The 15,075-nt window shown below is 49.4% G+C and overlaps 1 protein-coding gene and 1 non-coding gene across 2 annotated transcripts in view; both read right to left on the bottom strand.

Moving 5' to 3' along the window:
- Nucleotides 1-13,435: 13,435 nt before the first annotated feature.
- Nucleotides 13,436-13,509, bottom strand: Trnat-agu. The gene has a single exon. It is a non-coding gene; the product is annotated as a tRNA-Thr (tRNA).
- A 1,293-nt stretch (nt 13,510-14,802) lies between these two features.
- Nucleotides 14,803-15,075, bottom strand: part of Wdr88 (WD repeat domain 88) — a 32,994-nt gene continuing 32,721 nt past the window's right edge. The window contains exon 11 of the mRNA XM_027430252.2: nt 14,803-14,955. Coding sequence (XP_027286053.1) covers nt 14,803-14,955 — 153 coding nt within the window. The remainder of the gene's footprint in view (nt 14,956-15,075) is intronic.

Here is a 15,075-nt window from a genome sequence, read left to right as displayed (position 1 = left end):
GGGAACACAGTCCTAATAAACTTCCTCTAGATGCGGGTTGCACAGACCACAGTCATCTACGGAGCACAGGGTGGGGAAATGGAATAAAAAGGCCGGGACTGGGGCTGGAGAGATGGCTCAGAGGTTAAGAGTACTTAATTGCTCTTCCAGAGGTCCTGAGTTCAATTCCCAGCAACCACATGGTGGCTCACAACCATCCATTATGAGATCTGGTGCCCTCTTCTGGTGTGCAGATAGACATGGAAGCAGAATGCTTATACATAATAAATGAATAAAATCTTTAAAAAAGGGGGGGGGGCGGGACTACTAGGTGGGTGTCTTATGTGATTAAAAAAAAAAAGTCCTGTTCAATTTACATTTACTTGATTGGGAACACTTACACATATTTTCATTTGCCTTTCTGAGTTGTGTAGTTGTAGGTAGTGTGGAGCTGTGTGGCCCCACGCAGTGCGATCTGTGTGGGGAAGAAACAAACCTTCAGAAATAGGAGGCATGGGGCCACATGTGTACCTTTAACCCTAGGATTTGGGGGCAGAAAGCAATTGGGTCTCTGTGAGTTCCAGGCCAGCCTGACAGCCAGGTTTGCGTAGCAGGACTCTGCCTCAAAAACAAACAACAACAACAAAACCACCACAGAAATGGAAAGACATTGTGCCGCCTTGGGTGTCTTGAAACAGCACGTTTGTCGTCACCAGGCCTAACTCACTTCCTCAGCCAAGGGTTTCCAGGGTATTTTATTTATTCAATTAGTGAATCATTAATATCTCAGCAGCTGAACTAATCATGCCAGAAAGCTTCTTGGTGTCCTTCCAGCTCCTAAATCTAAAATAACAACCAAAAAAAAAAAAAAAAAAAAAAAAAGGGCAAGGTATCCCTCACTGGAAACACAGATTTACATTCCCACGGACAGCTCATGCCAAGTCCCTAGCATTGTCCTTGGTGCTGGGGGACAGAGTGCAGACTGAAGTCACCAAGTCACTCCATCCACTGAGTGAGGACTTCCTTCCTCCACACTTAAATCCTATTTTACATGAGTTAGGTTAAAAAGCAAAACAAAGAACAAGGGAGTGACCAGGCATGGTGACGCACGCCTTTAATCCCAGCACTCTAAAGGCAGAGGCAGGCGGATCTCTGTGAGTTCAAAACCAGCCTGGCCTCCAGAGTGAGTGACAGGACAGTCAGGATTCAGAGAGACCTTTGTCTCAAAAAAAAAAAAAAAAATGAGGCAAGAGAAATTGTCCCTGTTTGTACCCATCACCTCCAAGATTGAAACACTGCCTCCTTCAGGCAAACTGGAGAAAAACAATGCAAGTAACTCCAGGAAGTCCCTGAAGCTGACCAGGCTCACTAGGCAGGCCCTACTCTTCCCAAGAGTAAGCAAGTCAAGCTACAAAGAAGACCCTGAGACTAGACCTGCTGCCCTGAAGAAGCAGAAACCAGCCCAAATGCCTGGAAGTATCTCAGACAAACTGAGGCACCTGGAAAGACGTTCTCCAACCTGTTGCACTGCCAGCAGGCTGGGCAGTGTGGTCCAGGGTCCCAGCTTTCAGCCCGTTGGGATTTGGCGATGCAGCTGGAGCTGTCTTTGAGTCATTTCTGCTCCTATGTGTAACTCCTCCTGTAAGTAAGCCCTATAAAACTCCTGGTTCACCAAGTTGGGATCTGGTGGTGTCCATACTTTGGTCTGTCATGGGGGTGAACAGATGTGTGTTGCATCTCCCCAGAGAAAGTATGGACACACAACAGTCTACCCACTACAGCTCCAGACAATGGGCCTCAGAAGCACCCATGGCCAACATTCATTTGATTTTTATTTAAATAGCATTCTGTGCTATTTATAAGAGTGTCCTTTATTTTTCCTTTCCTTTTTTTTTTTTTTTTTTTTTTTTTTTGGTCACCAAAAGAGAAGCAATCCCATTTGTCTTAATTTTGTTTGCAAGAGCCAGTGTTTAATTAGGTTGTGTGTGACGCATGGCTATAAAGTTTGGGTGATGGGCAAAGAATGAGCTCCCCAAAAAGGGCTGTGAGCTCACAGACCCCAGATGGAGTGGGGAGGTAGTTGTAGGTGTCCTGGTAGTTGGAAACCAAGGAATACCACAAAGTCACACACCACAACTAATAGGTTTTCTATACTTCAATAGTAGGTTTCTCTGATGAAATCAGTAAGACAGACCAAGCCGAGTTGAAAAGCAAAAGAACAGGTTTATTTGAGCAAAGCAACTCCTAGGTGAGCCCCAGATATCCGGGCCAGAGAAGTCACACGGCCGAACTAAAGTAGGCAGCTTATATACCCAGCAGGCGAGGGGTGCTTATGTATCCTCCATAAGCTGGGTTTGTGCCCAAGTACGGTACACTTTCAGGTGAGGTCTTGGGCCACTGGCAACTTCAGGGGAGGATTTGCTGCAGCTGCCAAGAGTGCTGGGCTTTTGGTGCCTTTTCTTGGTTGAAGATTTTCTGAGTGGGCTTGGCTGGGGGTGCTTTCCAGATCAAGCAGGAGTGAGCTGGAAATTTCCAGCCAAACAACAAACCTCACACAAGAGATTTATTGGAAAAGGCAGCCTCTGCTCTGGTGAGAAGCAGCAGGGAACAGACCAGGAGACAGGCTTATATAGAGTTTCTTTCGGGAGGAGTTTTCCAGGGAAATTTTCCAGGGTGGGGATTGGTGGGTTTTGGTAGGTTTTCAAACCCCAAAGTTGAGTTAGACCCTTTACAATTCTCCTCACTCATCAAGGACTATAGTGAGGACAGTGTGGTTTGCCCCAGGACCAAAATGGCTTCAAAGGCTAATATTGATTACCAACTTGACTGTGTTGTGGGGTATCCCCCAGAGAAGACCACTCAGACACAAATTTAAGTCAATAGATAGTCTTTATTGGCTGGCTGGCTATTGGGTGTTTGGGATCCCACCATAGCTGTTAGACCCCCAGAAAACTCAGGTATCCAGGTTCCCAGGCCACGTTCTCGGTCACCCCAATCACCAGGCAGATTCGAGAGCTTGATGCAAACTGCACGAGGCTTTATTGTAATTTAAGGAGCTAACCCCATGTTAGCTCGGGTCTTTCTAGAAATTCATGGGCAGCGTATGAATTTTTATCTTTTTTCCATGCCACCTGTCACTGCTTGTTAGTGACAGTCTCACTCTGTAGCCCGGGCTAGCCTGGAACTTACCAGCCAAACTCTGTTTCAGCCTCCTGAGAGATGGTTTCATGAGTCATCACACCCAGGTGAGCTGGACAGGCCGGGTGATGGGATTCTAATGGGGTGGTTAATAAGTCCAGGCGAACCTGTGGCTCGAATTCTGCCTGCAAGGGATAGGTAGTGTTGGACCCCCAGAAAACTCAGATATCCGGGGTCCCAGGCCACGACAGCAGTCACCCCAATCACCAGGCAGATTCGAGAGCTTGATGCAAACTGCATGAGGCTTTATTGTTTTTTGTAATGAGCTAACCCCATGTTAGCTCGGGTCTTTCACCCACCCGCCATGGCGGATGGCTCACAAAAGATAGTGGGAACCGACTGCAGAGAGAGATCTTATAGGGCAGCGTAAGGGGAGTGTCTAGGGGTACGCACAGGCTCAGGATTGGTGTGCCTCCAGGCTTGGAGGGCTTGCCCTGTGTTGATTGGCCAACTGGTTGTTATGGCCCATAGGCCCTCCCAGGGTGGTTGCTATGCTCTGTGCTTCATTGCTGTGCCCTTGTCCGTAAAGTACACCCAGGGTCGTAAAGCATAGCACCACCAGCTAACTTCTGATTGGTTCCTTGTCATGAGGCAGGCACCTAACCTCAGTGACTAAAACAAGGTCATAGCGAGCACGTGTTACTGTCATGGATGCCGAAATGGGGAGCTGGTCCCTTCAGTAGCTGATAAAAAAAAAAAATGAGGTGCTGAGCTGAACATAATCCCAACCCTTTAGAAGTGAAGGCAGGAGAATCAGGTGTTCAAGGCCAGCCTTGGCTATTGTTGGGGCCCTATATTTTGGAAATCTATTTCACCCTGCCATGAGTTCAGGAGAGCCCAGAATTTCTATTGTCTTTTAGATGTCAGCTAATAGCTGCTGGATGTCCTGGACTTGGTGGAGAATGGCCCCTATCTAAATAACAATAGACTTGGGCCAGGGCGAGTTTACACCCACCCTGAAGGCTGTGTATGGAGTGCCTGATAGCCTTAGTACTGCTGCAAAGGTGTGTCTTTAGGATTAAGGGAAATAATTGCTATCTGCCCTTTATACATGATAACAGATGTCTTATGCCATTGCCCCCACCTTTGGATAGCTACTTAAGATGATGGAACAATAAACTGGGTGCTTTCAGTATTGACTGACCCTGTCCTCTTGCTATGATCAGATGTCTCTGTCTTTTCTTTAACGCCATCGATAGCTAGCCTTCCCTCATCCACACTCCCAGACTCAGGAATGGCAGCCCCGAAGACATCAGTCTGCGGCAAATGGCTCCACAATGTGGGGCTAATATAGGCGGCGCTGACAGGCTATAGACTATATAGAGCAACTTTGAGGCTAACTTGGTGTAAGGAGCCTTGTAACCAGGCAGGCAAAGGCCTGGCTGAAGAAAGATTAGAAAGAAAGGGAGCGCAGGGCCACTACTCGGCCATTGTAGATAATAGTGAGACTGTGTGGAGTGTGGCAAAGTGTGATTAGCAAGATTTAGCAAACTATTTAAGGACCAGCTCAGAACTGGGAACTTTAGAGTGAACCACTGAAGGAACCGGCTTCCCTTTTGGCAGCCATAATGGTCGAACATGTGCTTCTATGACCTTGACCTAGACACTAGAAAGGTCAGATGCCTGTCTTGTGACAAGGAACCAATCAAAAGTTAGCTGGTGGCGCTATGCTTTACGACCCTGGGTGTGCTTTACGGACAAGCGCACAGCAATGACGTAGAGAGCATAGCAACCACCCTGGGAGGGCCTATGAGCCATAACAACCAGTTGACCAATCAACACAGGGCAAGCCCTCCAAGCCTGGAAGCACACCAATCCTGAGCCTGTGCGTACCCCTAGACACTCCCCTTACGCTGCCCTATAAGATCTTTGGGGAGACCTTAGGAGCCGTCTTTTCTAGCCATCCGCCATGGCGGGTGGGTGAAAGACCCGAGCTAACATGGGGTTAGTTCGTTAAATTACAATAAAGCCTCGTGCAGTTTGCAGCAAGCTCTCGAATCCGCCTGGTGATTGGGGTGACCGCGAACCTGGCCTGAGACCCCGGATACTTGAGGTTTTGGGGGGGGGGGTCTGACACCACGACTCTATGTCCTGGAGCTCTCCTCCACTAACCTGAGACAACCAGTCCATCAAGCTGAGTGCCGCCCGCCCTTTCTGAACCCAATTCCATGACCCTGGGCCTTCAGGAAACTGAATCCAGAGGAACAGAAGTCAAGAGCCCAAACCTGCTGACCGAATGCAGGAGATGTACCCCAGCTGTGAGCCTATTGTCTGTGGTCTTAGGATTGTTTGCTTTTGCTTGTGTGTTGCTTTGACTTAAGTGTGAAGTAAAACTTCAAAACCAACTCACCGAGTTTGTCATTCCTCCCAGGTCAAAACCTGGCAAGAGCTCGAGACACTTGGACTACATGAAACCCTGTATCAAAAATAAAATAAAATAAAAAGAAAGAAAAGAAAAGAAGCTGTCAGGGTAAGGGTGAATGAATAGCTTAGCAGTTAAATGCACTTCCTATTCTTGCAGAGGACCAGGGTTGAGTTCCCACCACCCATGTCACGTGGCTCACAACCACCTGTAACTCCAGCTAGCTCCGGGACATCTGACGCCTCTGAACTACTCACACACTCCCACATACATCTCTATACATGGACAAACACACATGCACACGATAACAACAACAACAACAAAACAACAACAACAACAACAATAATAATAATAGCAAAATAAATCAGATTCCAAACCCACCTGTCCTGAAGTGGCTGAACCTGAGCCTTGCCGGAAGCCTGGCCATGAACCTCCTGGTGTAGTGCTGAAACACTCACTTCCAAACGCTCACAGTGGCCTTCTTTGTCTTTGTTGTGACTTTTGCTTCTTACATAATGTGTAGTCACAACATAGAACCACCAAGAGCACAGCCAAGAAACATACGAGCGACATAGTAAATAACCCGCAGCCCACACAGTTCTGATAGACATACTGTGCGTCAGCACCATTGACATGTCTTTAGATCTAATAGATGGCATGACAACCACACCCCTGAGGCCTCAGGGAAATATTTAAAGCAAAATCAGGGCTGCGTGTATTTCTGTGGCAGTATATGTGCTTAGCGTGTGTGAGACCCTACGTCAAAGCGCCAATGCCAACACAAACAAACAAAAATAATAAAGAAATTGGGCCTGGGGAGAAGGCCCACCAGTTCAGAGTGCCTCCTGCTGTTGTAGGGGATCTGAGTTGGGGACCCAGCAGCCACACTGGAAGGTTCACAAACACCTTGTCTCCATCTCTGGGGGATCTGACTCTCTGTGGGCATCTGCACACACTTGCCTACACTCACACACACATTTAGACATAATGAATCTTTTGCAAAATTAATTAATTAGACTTAACAATACACTTTGGAGAAACATGCTCAAACTAGTATCATTTCAACATTTAACCGGTGTTTTTCTGAACAAATAACTCAGCATTTTTATTTTAACGCTCTCATGAAAACCTTCCTGACTCTAGTATCCCCTTCCCCTCCCAGGGTCACCTCAGTTCACAGGAGCTGCGTCTCCACTGCCCAAAGCTACACTTGCTGAATAGGACAGCACAGACCTATAATCTTAGCTCTGGTTAAGACTGAGCTGGGGAGATTTTAAGTTCATGACCAGCCTCAGCTACAAAGTGAGTTCAAGACTACCCTGAGATGTATTGTGGGACCCTGTCTCAAAACACCAAGGGCTAGAGCTATAGCTCAGTAATACAGCACCTGCCTAGAATCCCCCAGTGAGGGGCTGGGGGCGTGGCTCAGTGGTAGAGCCCCTGCCTAGAATCCCCCAGTGAGGGGGCTGGGGGCGTGGCTCAGTGGTAGAACCCTTGCCTAGAATGCTCCAGTGAGGGGCTGGGGGTGTGGCTCAGTGGTAGAGCATTTACTGAGTATGTTCATATAAGACCCTGGGTCTAGCTGGGTGTCGATGGCACACACCTTTAATCCCAGCACTCGGAGGCAGAGGCAGGCAGATCTCTGTGAGTTCGAGACCAGCCTGGTCTACAAGAGCGAGTTCCAGGACAGCCTCCAAAGCCACAGAGAAACCCTGTCTCCAAAAACCAAAAGAGAAAAAAAAAAAAAAAAAAAAAAGACCCTGGGTCTCATCTACACCCAGTATAGACCACAGGGATATAGTCTCTCTCTCTCTCTCTCTCTCTCTCTCTCTCTCTCTCTCTCTCTCTCTCTCTCTCTCTCTCTCTCTCTTCCCGTGTGTGTGTGTGCCCGCGTGTGTGTGGAGCCACACCCCAGTCGGTCTTCTTTTGGATACTTCTGCACGGCTTCCTTTTCTCAGCCCCTGTACATACAGCTAAGGATGGCTACAGGCAAGAGCTGTCAATCAGGCCCTGGGGTCCACGTGTCAGCTCTGCTTGCTCCAGAGAAAGCAAAAGGAAGCGGAGGTGAAAGGTGGAAAGCAACTCCATGAGAAACTGTGTCCGGGGGTAGCGAAGCGAGCACCTCGTCCATCCTCAGAGGCACCGACGTGGGCCTTAGGTTTCTGCAGAGCAGGCACAGGAGCACGGGGTGAGGCCCGCAGAATAAAGCAGTTCCGGTCACTGTGCGGCCTCTGTTCTACAGGTTCTGCGAAGTCCTATTGCCTGAGGGAACACCCTGGGTCACGTGAGATACTTACTCCTGCCAGGCAGGGTGGGGTGGGGCGGGGGGCTATTTTCCTGAGAGGTGCCATGATTGGCTGTAAGCCAGCCACATTTTACTATTCTCCATCTGTGTCAGCTCACTTCTGAAAGCCTGGTCTCAGGGTGGTGGCATCCAGGTGGTGGGGCATTGAAGAGGCGGGGCCTGGTGGAAGGGGCTTAGCTCTTGGGAGCTGCTGCCCCTGAAAGGATCCCTATAGATCCCGAGGAACGTGTTAGTGCCCGCGGGAATGGGGTGCTGTAAAAGCAAACAACAGAACTAGCATGTCCGGGTTTCAGCATGCCATCTGGTACACTCATCTGGCCTGTGGCCTCCGTGTGCCATGAAGCTCACACCAAAGGCTGAGCTCACCGGGCTGCCCAGTTTGAAACCTTTGGATTCTAAAAACCGTGAGCTGAATTAACCTTTACAAACAGCCAACGTCGGGTATTTTGTTATACAGGGGCTATCAGAATAAAACGGCGTTCATTTCTTTTTGTTTCCTGATGACGTTTTATTTCGTGTGCTGATCGGGAGGACTGAGCCAGGCCACACGTGGGGATCAAAGGACAACTCGTCAGAATCGGTCCTGAGCCCAGAACACACAGCACCTTTCGCTGTTACGATGCTTTGAATAAAAATGACCCCCATGGGCTCATATAGTTCGTGTTCAGTCCCGTTGATAAAGGAAAGGACTAGGAGTGTGTCACTGTGTGGGGGTGGGCTGTGAGTTTCAAAAGCCTATGCCAGATGCAGTCTCTCTCTCTCTCTCTCTCTCTCTCTCTCTCTCTCTCTCTCTCTCTCTCTCTCTCCATTTCCCTCCCTTTCCCTGTCTCCCTCTGTCTTCCCCTCTCTCCCTGCTGTCTGTGGACCAGGATGTAGCTCTCAGCTATTTCTCCGGCACCGTGCCTTCATGTTCTCTGATGATAAGGGACTAATTCTCCAACACTGTAAATAAGCTCCCAATTAAATGCTGTCTTTTATTATAAGAGTTAACCACAGTCATGCTGTCTTCATTATGCTATGAAAATGACCCCCCACTATTTTGTGTATTGAAATACTCAATAATAAAACTCATATGTGTTTGTAGAATACACATGGAAAGAGGCGTGTGTATGAAGCTGTAGATACAGCATGGAGAAGCACACACCAATGTATTAGGAACAAAACTTGATGCATCACAGTTATGGGTGTTTTTTAATTTATTTGTATTTATACTTTCCTAGAAATTCTTAGGGAATGTGTATTATTCTTATTTGAAAAAAAGAAAGTCATAAATAGTTTTTGGTGAGAACATGACACAGTGGTAGAGTCCCTGTCTAGAATCCCCCAGTGAGGGGCTGGGGGCGTGGCTCAGTGGTGGAGCCCCTGTCTAGAATCCCCCAGTGAGGGGCTGGGGGTGTGGCTCAGTGGTGGAGCCCCTGCCTAGAATCCCCCAGTGAGGGGCTGGGGGCGTGGCTCAGTGGTAGAGCCCCTGCCTAGAATCCCCCAGTGAGGGTCTGGGGTGTGAGGGTCAGAGGGAGCGCTAAAGCTCTTTAGCAAAGTTCTTGTTTAGCATTTGGTTCCTAGCACAGAGTGGGAAAAAATGGTTGAAATAGTGAATTTCATGTTACATGTCTTTTCCCACAATAAAAAGTAAACTTGCAGGTGTTTAAAGGTGGCTGAAGTGTGCCCACTGTTTTCCCCTGGCAAAAGGTACTGCAGTTGCCTGGGGGTCCACAGCTCCCGGGTCTCCTTGGCCGTTACACTGTATCGCTGCTTCTCCTATCTGGGTCCAGTATTTCCCGCTTGAATATTCTTCTTGGGGATGTGCTGAAATGATTATAAAATCTTCAGACTTAATTTAAGCCGTAAATCTATGATCTAATGAAGGCAATTCACTCAACCTTAGCAAAAGGATCATCAACCAATCAGAACAGAGCTGTTCTCATAGTCAATCCGTAGTCACAGTGTTCAAAGTTGTCACACAGTCCCCACACACCTCCAACACCTTTACTTAGCCTGCTTCTCGTGAGACCCTAGGAGGCTCAACATGCTTGTGCATTGAGGGGCCAGTGAGATGGTTCAGTAAGTAAAGACACCTGTACACTCGTAGTGTTGAGTGCACACACACACACACAGACACACACAGACACACAGACACACAGACAGAGACACACAGAGACACACACACACAGACACACACACACAGAGACACACACAGAGACACACAGACACACAGACACACAGACACACACACAGAGACACACAGAGACACACACACACAGACACACACACACAGAGACACACACACACAGACACACACACACAGAGACACACAGACACACACACACACAGACACACACACACACAGACACACACACAGACACACACACACAGACACACACAGACACACACACACACACACACACACACACAGACACACACACACAGACACACACACACACACAGACACACACACACACACACACAGACACACACACACACAGACACACACACACACAGAGACACACACAGACACACAGACACATACAGACCACACACACACACACACAGACACACACACACACACACACAGACACACATAGACCACACACACACACAGACACACACACAAACACACACAGACACACATAGACACACACAAACACACACAGATGCACACACAGACACACACAGACGCAAACACACAGACACACACACACACTGTAATAAAACAAATTTTTAAAGCCTTTAAATTTAAACAGTGGTTCTTAAATATTTTATCACAGAAGTCTTGAAGTTTTTGGTGGGGGGAGGTTCTGGAAAGAGGGCTCAGTAGGTAAGGGCAGTTCTTGCCCCTGCAAAGGGTCAGGGTTCCAGATTTTCCACCCAAAGGTCGGCTCACAACCATCTGGTAACTCCAGTTCCCGGGAACCTGTGCCCTCTTCTGGCCTCTATGGGTACCGCATACACATGGTGCACAAACTGTACACTCAAACAAAAGAAATTTTAAAATCTTTTTTTTAATTGCTGAGGGTTCCAAGTTACTGTTTGTTTTATTTAAATTATATGTATCAACACTGAAGGCACTAGAAGACAAATCTGAGGAAAAAATAAATATCGATTTAAAAAATAACGTTGGTTTTTCAACTACTACCTGTGACAGGTTTACAAAACTATTTGCAACATTAAACAAAGTTCAGTGTGAAGAAAGACATTGTTTACATGGTAGGTCTCACAGAAGGACTGTCAGCAGCTGTTCCCATGCAGTCTGTTGTGATAGTTATTTTGGGTGATGGCTATGAGAAGATCCCCTATAATAAGTAGTGGGAGAGGCTGGGCCAGGCATGTTGATGTCATAGGAGCTCTCCCAAAGATTCGGCACACTGACCGAAGGCTCACTGTTGACATGGACTTTCCCCACCCACCGGGGAGGGGACCCTGGAAACAGCTTTCCAAACTCCCTTCACACTAAGTGCAAAGGCCGTGAGGCCAGAACACCTCGGCAGTTTTTTGTTTTTTTTGTTCCTTGTTTTGGTTTGGTTTGGTTTGGTTTGGTTTTTCGAGACAGGGTTTCTCTGTGTAGCTTTGGACTGTCCTGGAACTCACTCTGTAGACCAGGCAAACCTTGAACTCACAGAGATCCACCTGCCTCTGCCTCCCGAGGGCTTGTGTTAAAGGTGTGCACCATCAACGCCTGGTACACCCCAGCAGTTTTAAAGGAACGGGAACAAGGTTGGTTAACACGGACCTGTTTTTCTCTTCTGGCTTTGCTTAACTGCTTGGAGATGCTCACCCAATGAGATGGCTGTCAAGTCATGGGTACATGAGCAGCTGTCACTCACAAATGCTTTTCTTGAAGAGCTCAGTCCCCCAAGCCCCAGACTAATGAGCCAGCCAGCATTTCCGCTTGGTCCCCTGAATTAGTTAGCTTTTCACTACTGTAGAAACACACCGCAATTACTTAAGAGGAGGACCGGGGACACATGGTTGGCCATTTCAGTCCATGGTGGAGAGGGAGAGGGGAGGAGGAGAGATTCCGGAAGAGATAGCTTCCAAGGAATTGCCAGCCCACCACCCCCACCCTCCATCCCCACCCCCTACCCCCAGTGAACCCCTGGGCCTTCCCTTGGGCCTCACCTCCCGAGGTCCCTACAACCTCGACCACGCTGATCATACGATCCTGTGACAGACATTTCATATTCAGACCATAACAGCCTCCAGCAAGCAAGTACTCCAAACGCCATAAGTGAGCTAGATAGAACCCAGTCAGCCCCAGAAAGACTCCAGTGTGACTTCCAAGGAGCCCTTCGCTAACTGGAGTCAGCTAAATGTCTCTGTTAGCTCTGCAAAGTCTGGAAATATCCCTCACGCTTTCCTTGGCAATGCCAATCAAACAAGGAAGTTGCACAGGGCAGAAACTGACCAAAACACACAAACAAAAACTAAATTACACAATAAGCCCAGACCTGTATAGGAGAAGCAGAAAGTATTGCCTCGGAGACAGTGAATTTTCTTGTTCATCCCAGCTCACAATATTTCAACTCAGTATTTCTCTGCTGGACCACAGCGGTCAGGCAGAAACCAGTATTTTATTTAAAATACTTTATTTTAAACTTTATTTAGTCTTTTCCTCAGCTAGAGAAATGCCCCCAGAACACCCTCCCAATAGCCCAGCAGCAGCAGCAGCAGCAGCGCGGTCATAGTTTTCTGGGCATTGCATGTTTTCACACGCTGCCCTATCTAAGCCAAAGCCCGCGCACGTCCCACTGTGTGGCCTAACGGTGGGTTAAAGCAACTACTTCGTCACTTTTCAGTTTGGGACATTTTTATTTCCCTATTACGGTTATTTATTGTGAGCGTGCGGACCCCCAGGCCAGAAGACGGTTTTCAGGGGCAGCTCTGGCCTTCCACCCTGTTAGACCCAGGACATCAGGGTTGGCAGCAAGGCATCCTTATCCCCTGAGCCATCATCTTACCCGTCCTTAAGACGACTTAAGACGATTTATAGGGTTGTAGCCTCAGCTGTGGATGGATCAAAGAGTATCCGCGTTGGGAAAATCGCCTCGTGTCCCAAAGTTCGCAGGGCCTATCCTGCTGGGTTTGTTTGGGTTTAGGTGTATCTCCGGGAACATTTCTTTAAACTGCAAAGTCTCCCCACCCTGAGAAGCTTTGATCTTGCGCAAAGGCTCTCCAAGAGGTCCCAGGTGCCTGCAGCATCCTGGGTCAGGCCTCACACTGGAGCACCGAGCCACTCGGGACCATTCCCTGTCACAGTTGGCTTTATTTATTTTTTTATTTTTTATTTCGTGGTTGTTTGTTTGAAGTGCGTTTTGCAGACGCAGATAGATGGATTGCTGGGATCTGAGGCTGCAAGGTCCACTTTCGCCTCGCTCACCGTGCTGTCCTCGGGACGCGGAGCGCGGCTGCAAGGAGAGGAAACGAGCAGGTCTGCAAGGCTGAGCAGCCAGCGGGAGGAGCACTCGGGGGCCCGGCTATCCCGAGGCCCGGGCTAGCCGGCCACTTCTCCAGCTAAATTGTCTTCCCCGGGCGATCGCCGTGTAAAACTGAAAGGTGACACACCAGTAAAATGAGCGTCCGGCCGCACCCAGCCGAGGCACCGCTGGGATTCGAACCCAGGATCTCCTGTTTACTAGACAGGCGCTTTAACCAACTAAGCCACGGCGCCGCCTGCAAGAGCGGGGCGCGAAACCAGTTCCCATTTCTAGTGACCTCATTTGCTTTCTGGCGCGTGCGCACACACGTTTCGGGGGCCGCCGCCGCCGCCGGCGGCGGCGCGCATGCGCCCTGCGGTGCTTCGCTTGGGCGAGCCTCTGGGAGGAGGAGGAGGCTGGAAATTGTGATCCTCGGCTACGCAGAGCCGGCAGGGTGGGGCGGGCCTGGCTTCCGGATCACAGTAGCATCATATATATATATATATATATATATATTATATGTATATTATATAATTTCATATATATTATTTTGATATATTATTTGTGTGTGTGCTGTACTTTCTGCGCCGGCTCAGTTGTGCGATCCCGTCCAGACCTCCCCGTCCCGGCTCCCCACCCACGCCCCGGCCCCCGTCACTCCGGGGTCTCCATGCCAGCCTCGCCTTTGGCAAGCAGGTCGAGCACCACCGAGATGCGTTCCTCTGGCCTTGCACCAGCGGGCGGCTCGTCTCTGCAAAAGTGAACGAATGCCATGGGCTCAGAATCGCCGGGCTGGCGTGGCTCGTCATAAATAACCACGGGGACGGTGTGGGGTGTGCGCGCCCTAGTCAGCCCCGGGCTAAGGTGGTGATCCGTGCGCTCATCGTGGTTTTCTCTGCAGGGCGGACTGGAGGGATGACAGCTCAGTGGCCAAGAGGACCCGGGTTCAATTCCCAGCGCCCACAAGGTAGCATCTTTTCCAGGGACTTCATCCATCCCCATCGCTTGGCCTCTGTGGGCCCTGAGTCCATGTGAGGCGCGCACATGGCATGCCGACAGGCCACACACCCACACACGTGAGAAGTAGTCCCACTGACCCCTCGACGCCGTCACGCAGAGGACCAAGCCCCTAGCTAGCTCTGGAGCCCGGGAGGGAAGAAACCACATCCAAAGCAAGGCCGTCACAAGGCCTTGCCATCCTCCCCCCTCCACTTGACAGACATGCTCCAAGGGCGCACACGCCAGTCCCAGGCCACGCTACAGAGCAGCAGCTCCAGACTCCGGAATATTAGCCCAAAAGTGAGATGGACACCGGCACGTAAAGCTTCTACAATTCCCCCCGCACTTGGTTTTCAAAAGAAATCTCGATTTATTCTACATTCAAACAAAAAGTGCTCGCCCTTAAAGGGTTGGTGTGTGTGTGTGTGTGTGTGTGTGTGTGTGTGTGTGTGTGTGTGTGTGTGTGTGTGTGTCTGTCTGTCTAAGAGACAGCACCACGCTGAGAGTCTGGTGAGGGCCAGGCCCCTGCCTCGGTTGGATAGGTCCACTCAGCTGGGCAGGGAGTCAAAGCTGGACTTTGATGACGAAGAAGAAGCCAACCCTAAGTTCTTATCCTCTACCCGACAGAACGAGCACCGGCTCGGCAGTTTAGAAAGGTTGTCCGTGTCAAAGGCGGGGAAAAGCTGCTCGCAGCGTTTGCACTGCGGGGGGGGGGACATTTTCCAAAAACAGAGAGGAAGCTGTGAGGGTGGAATCCCCAACCCCACCACCCACCCAGCTCGCCCGGACTCTCTGCCGAGTCTCCCACCCCACAAACTGCC

This window comes from Cricetulus griseus, chromosome 9 (assembly GCF_003668045.3).
Source record: "Cricetulus griseus strain 17A/GY chromosome 9, alternate assembly CriGri-PICRH-1.0, whole genome shotgun sequence".
Taxonomy (NCBI): Eukaryota; Metazoa; Chordata; class Mammalia; order Rodentia; family Cricetidae; genus Cricetulus; species Cricetulus griseus.
This window is presented reverse-complemented; position numbering and strand designations above follow the sequence as displayed.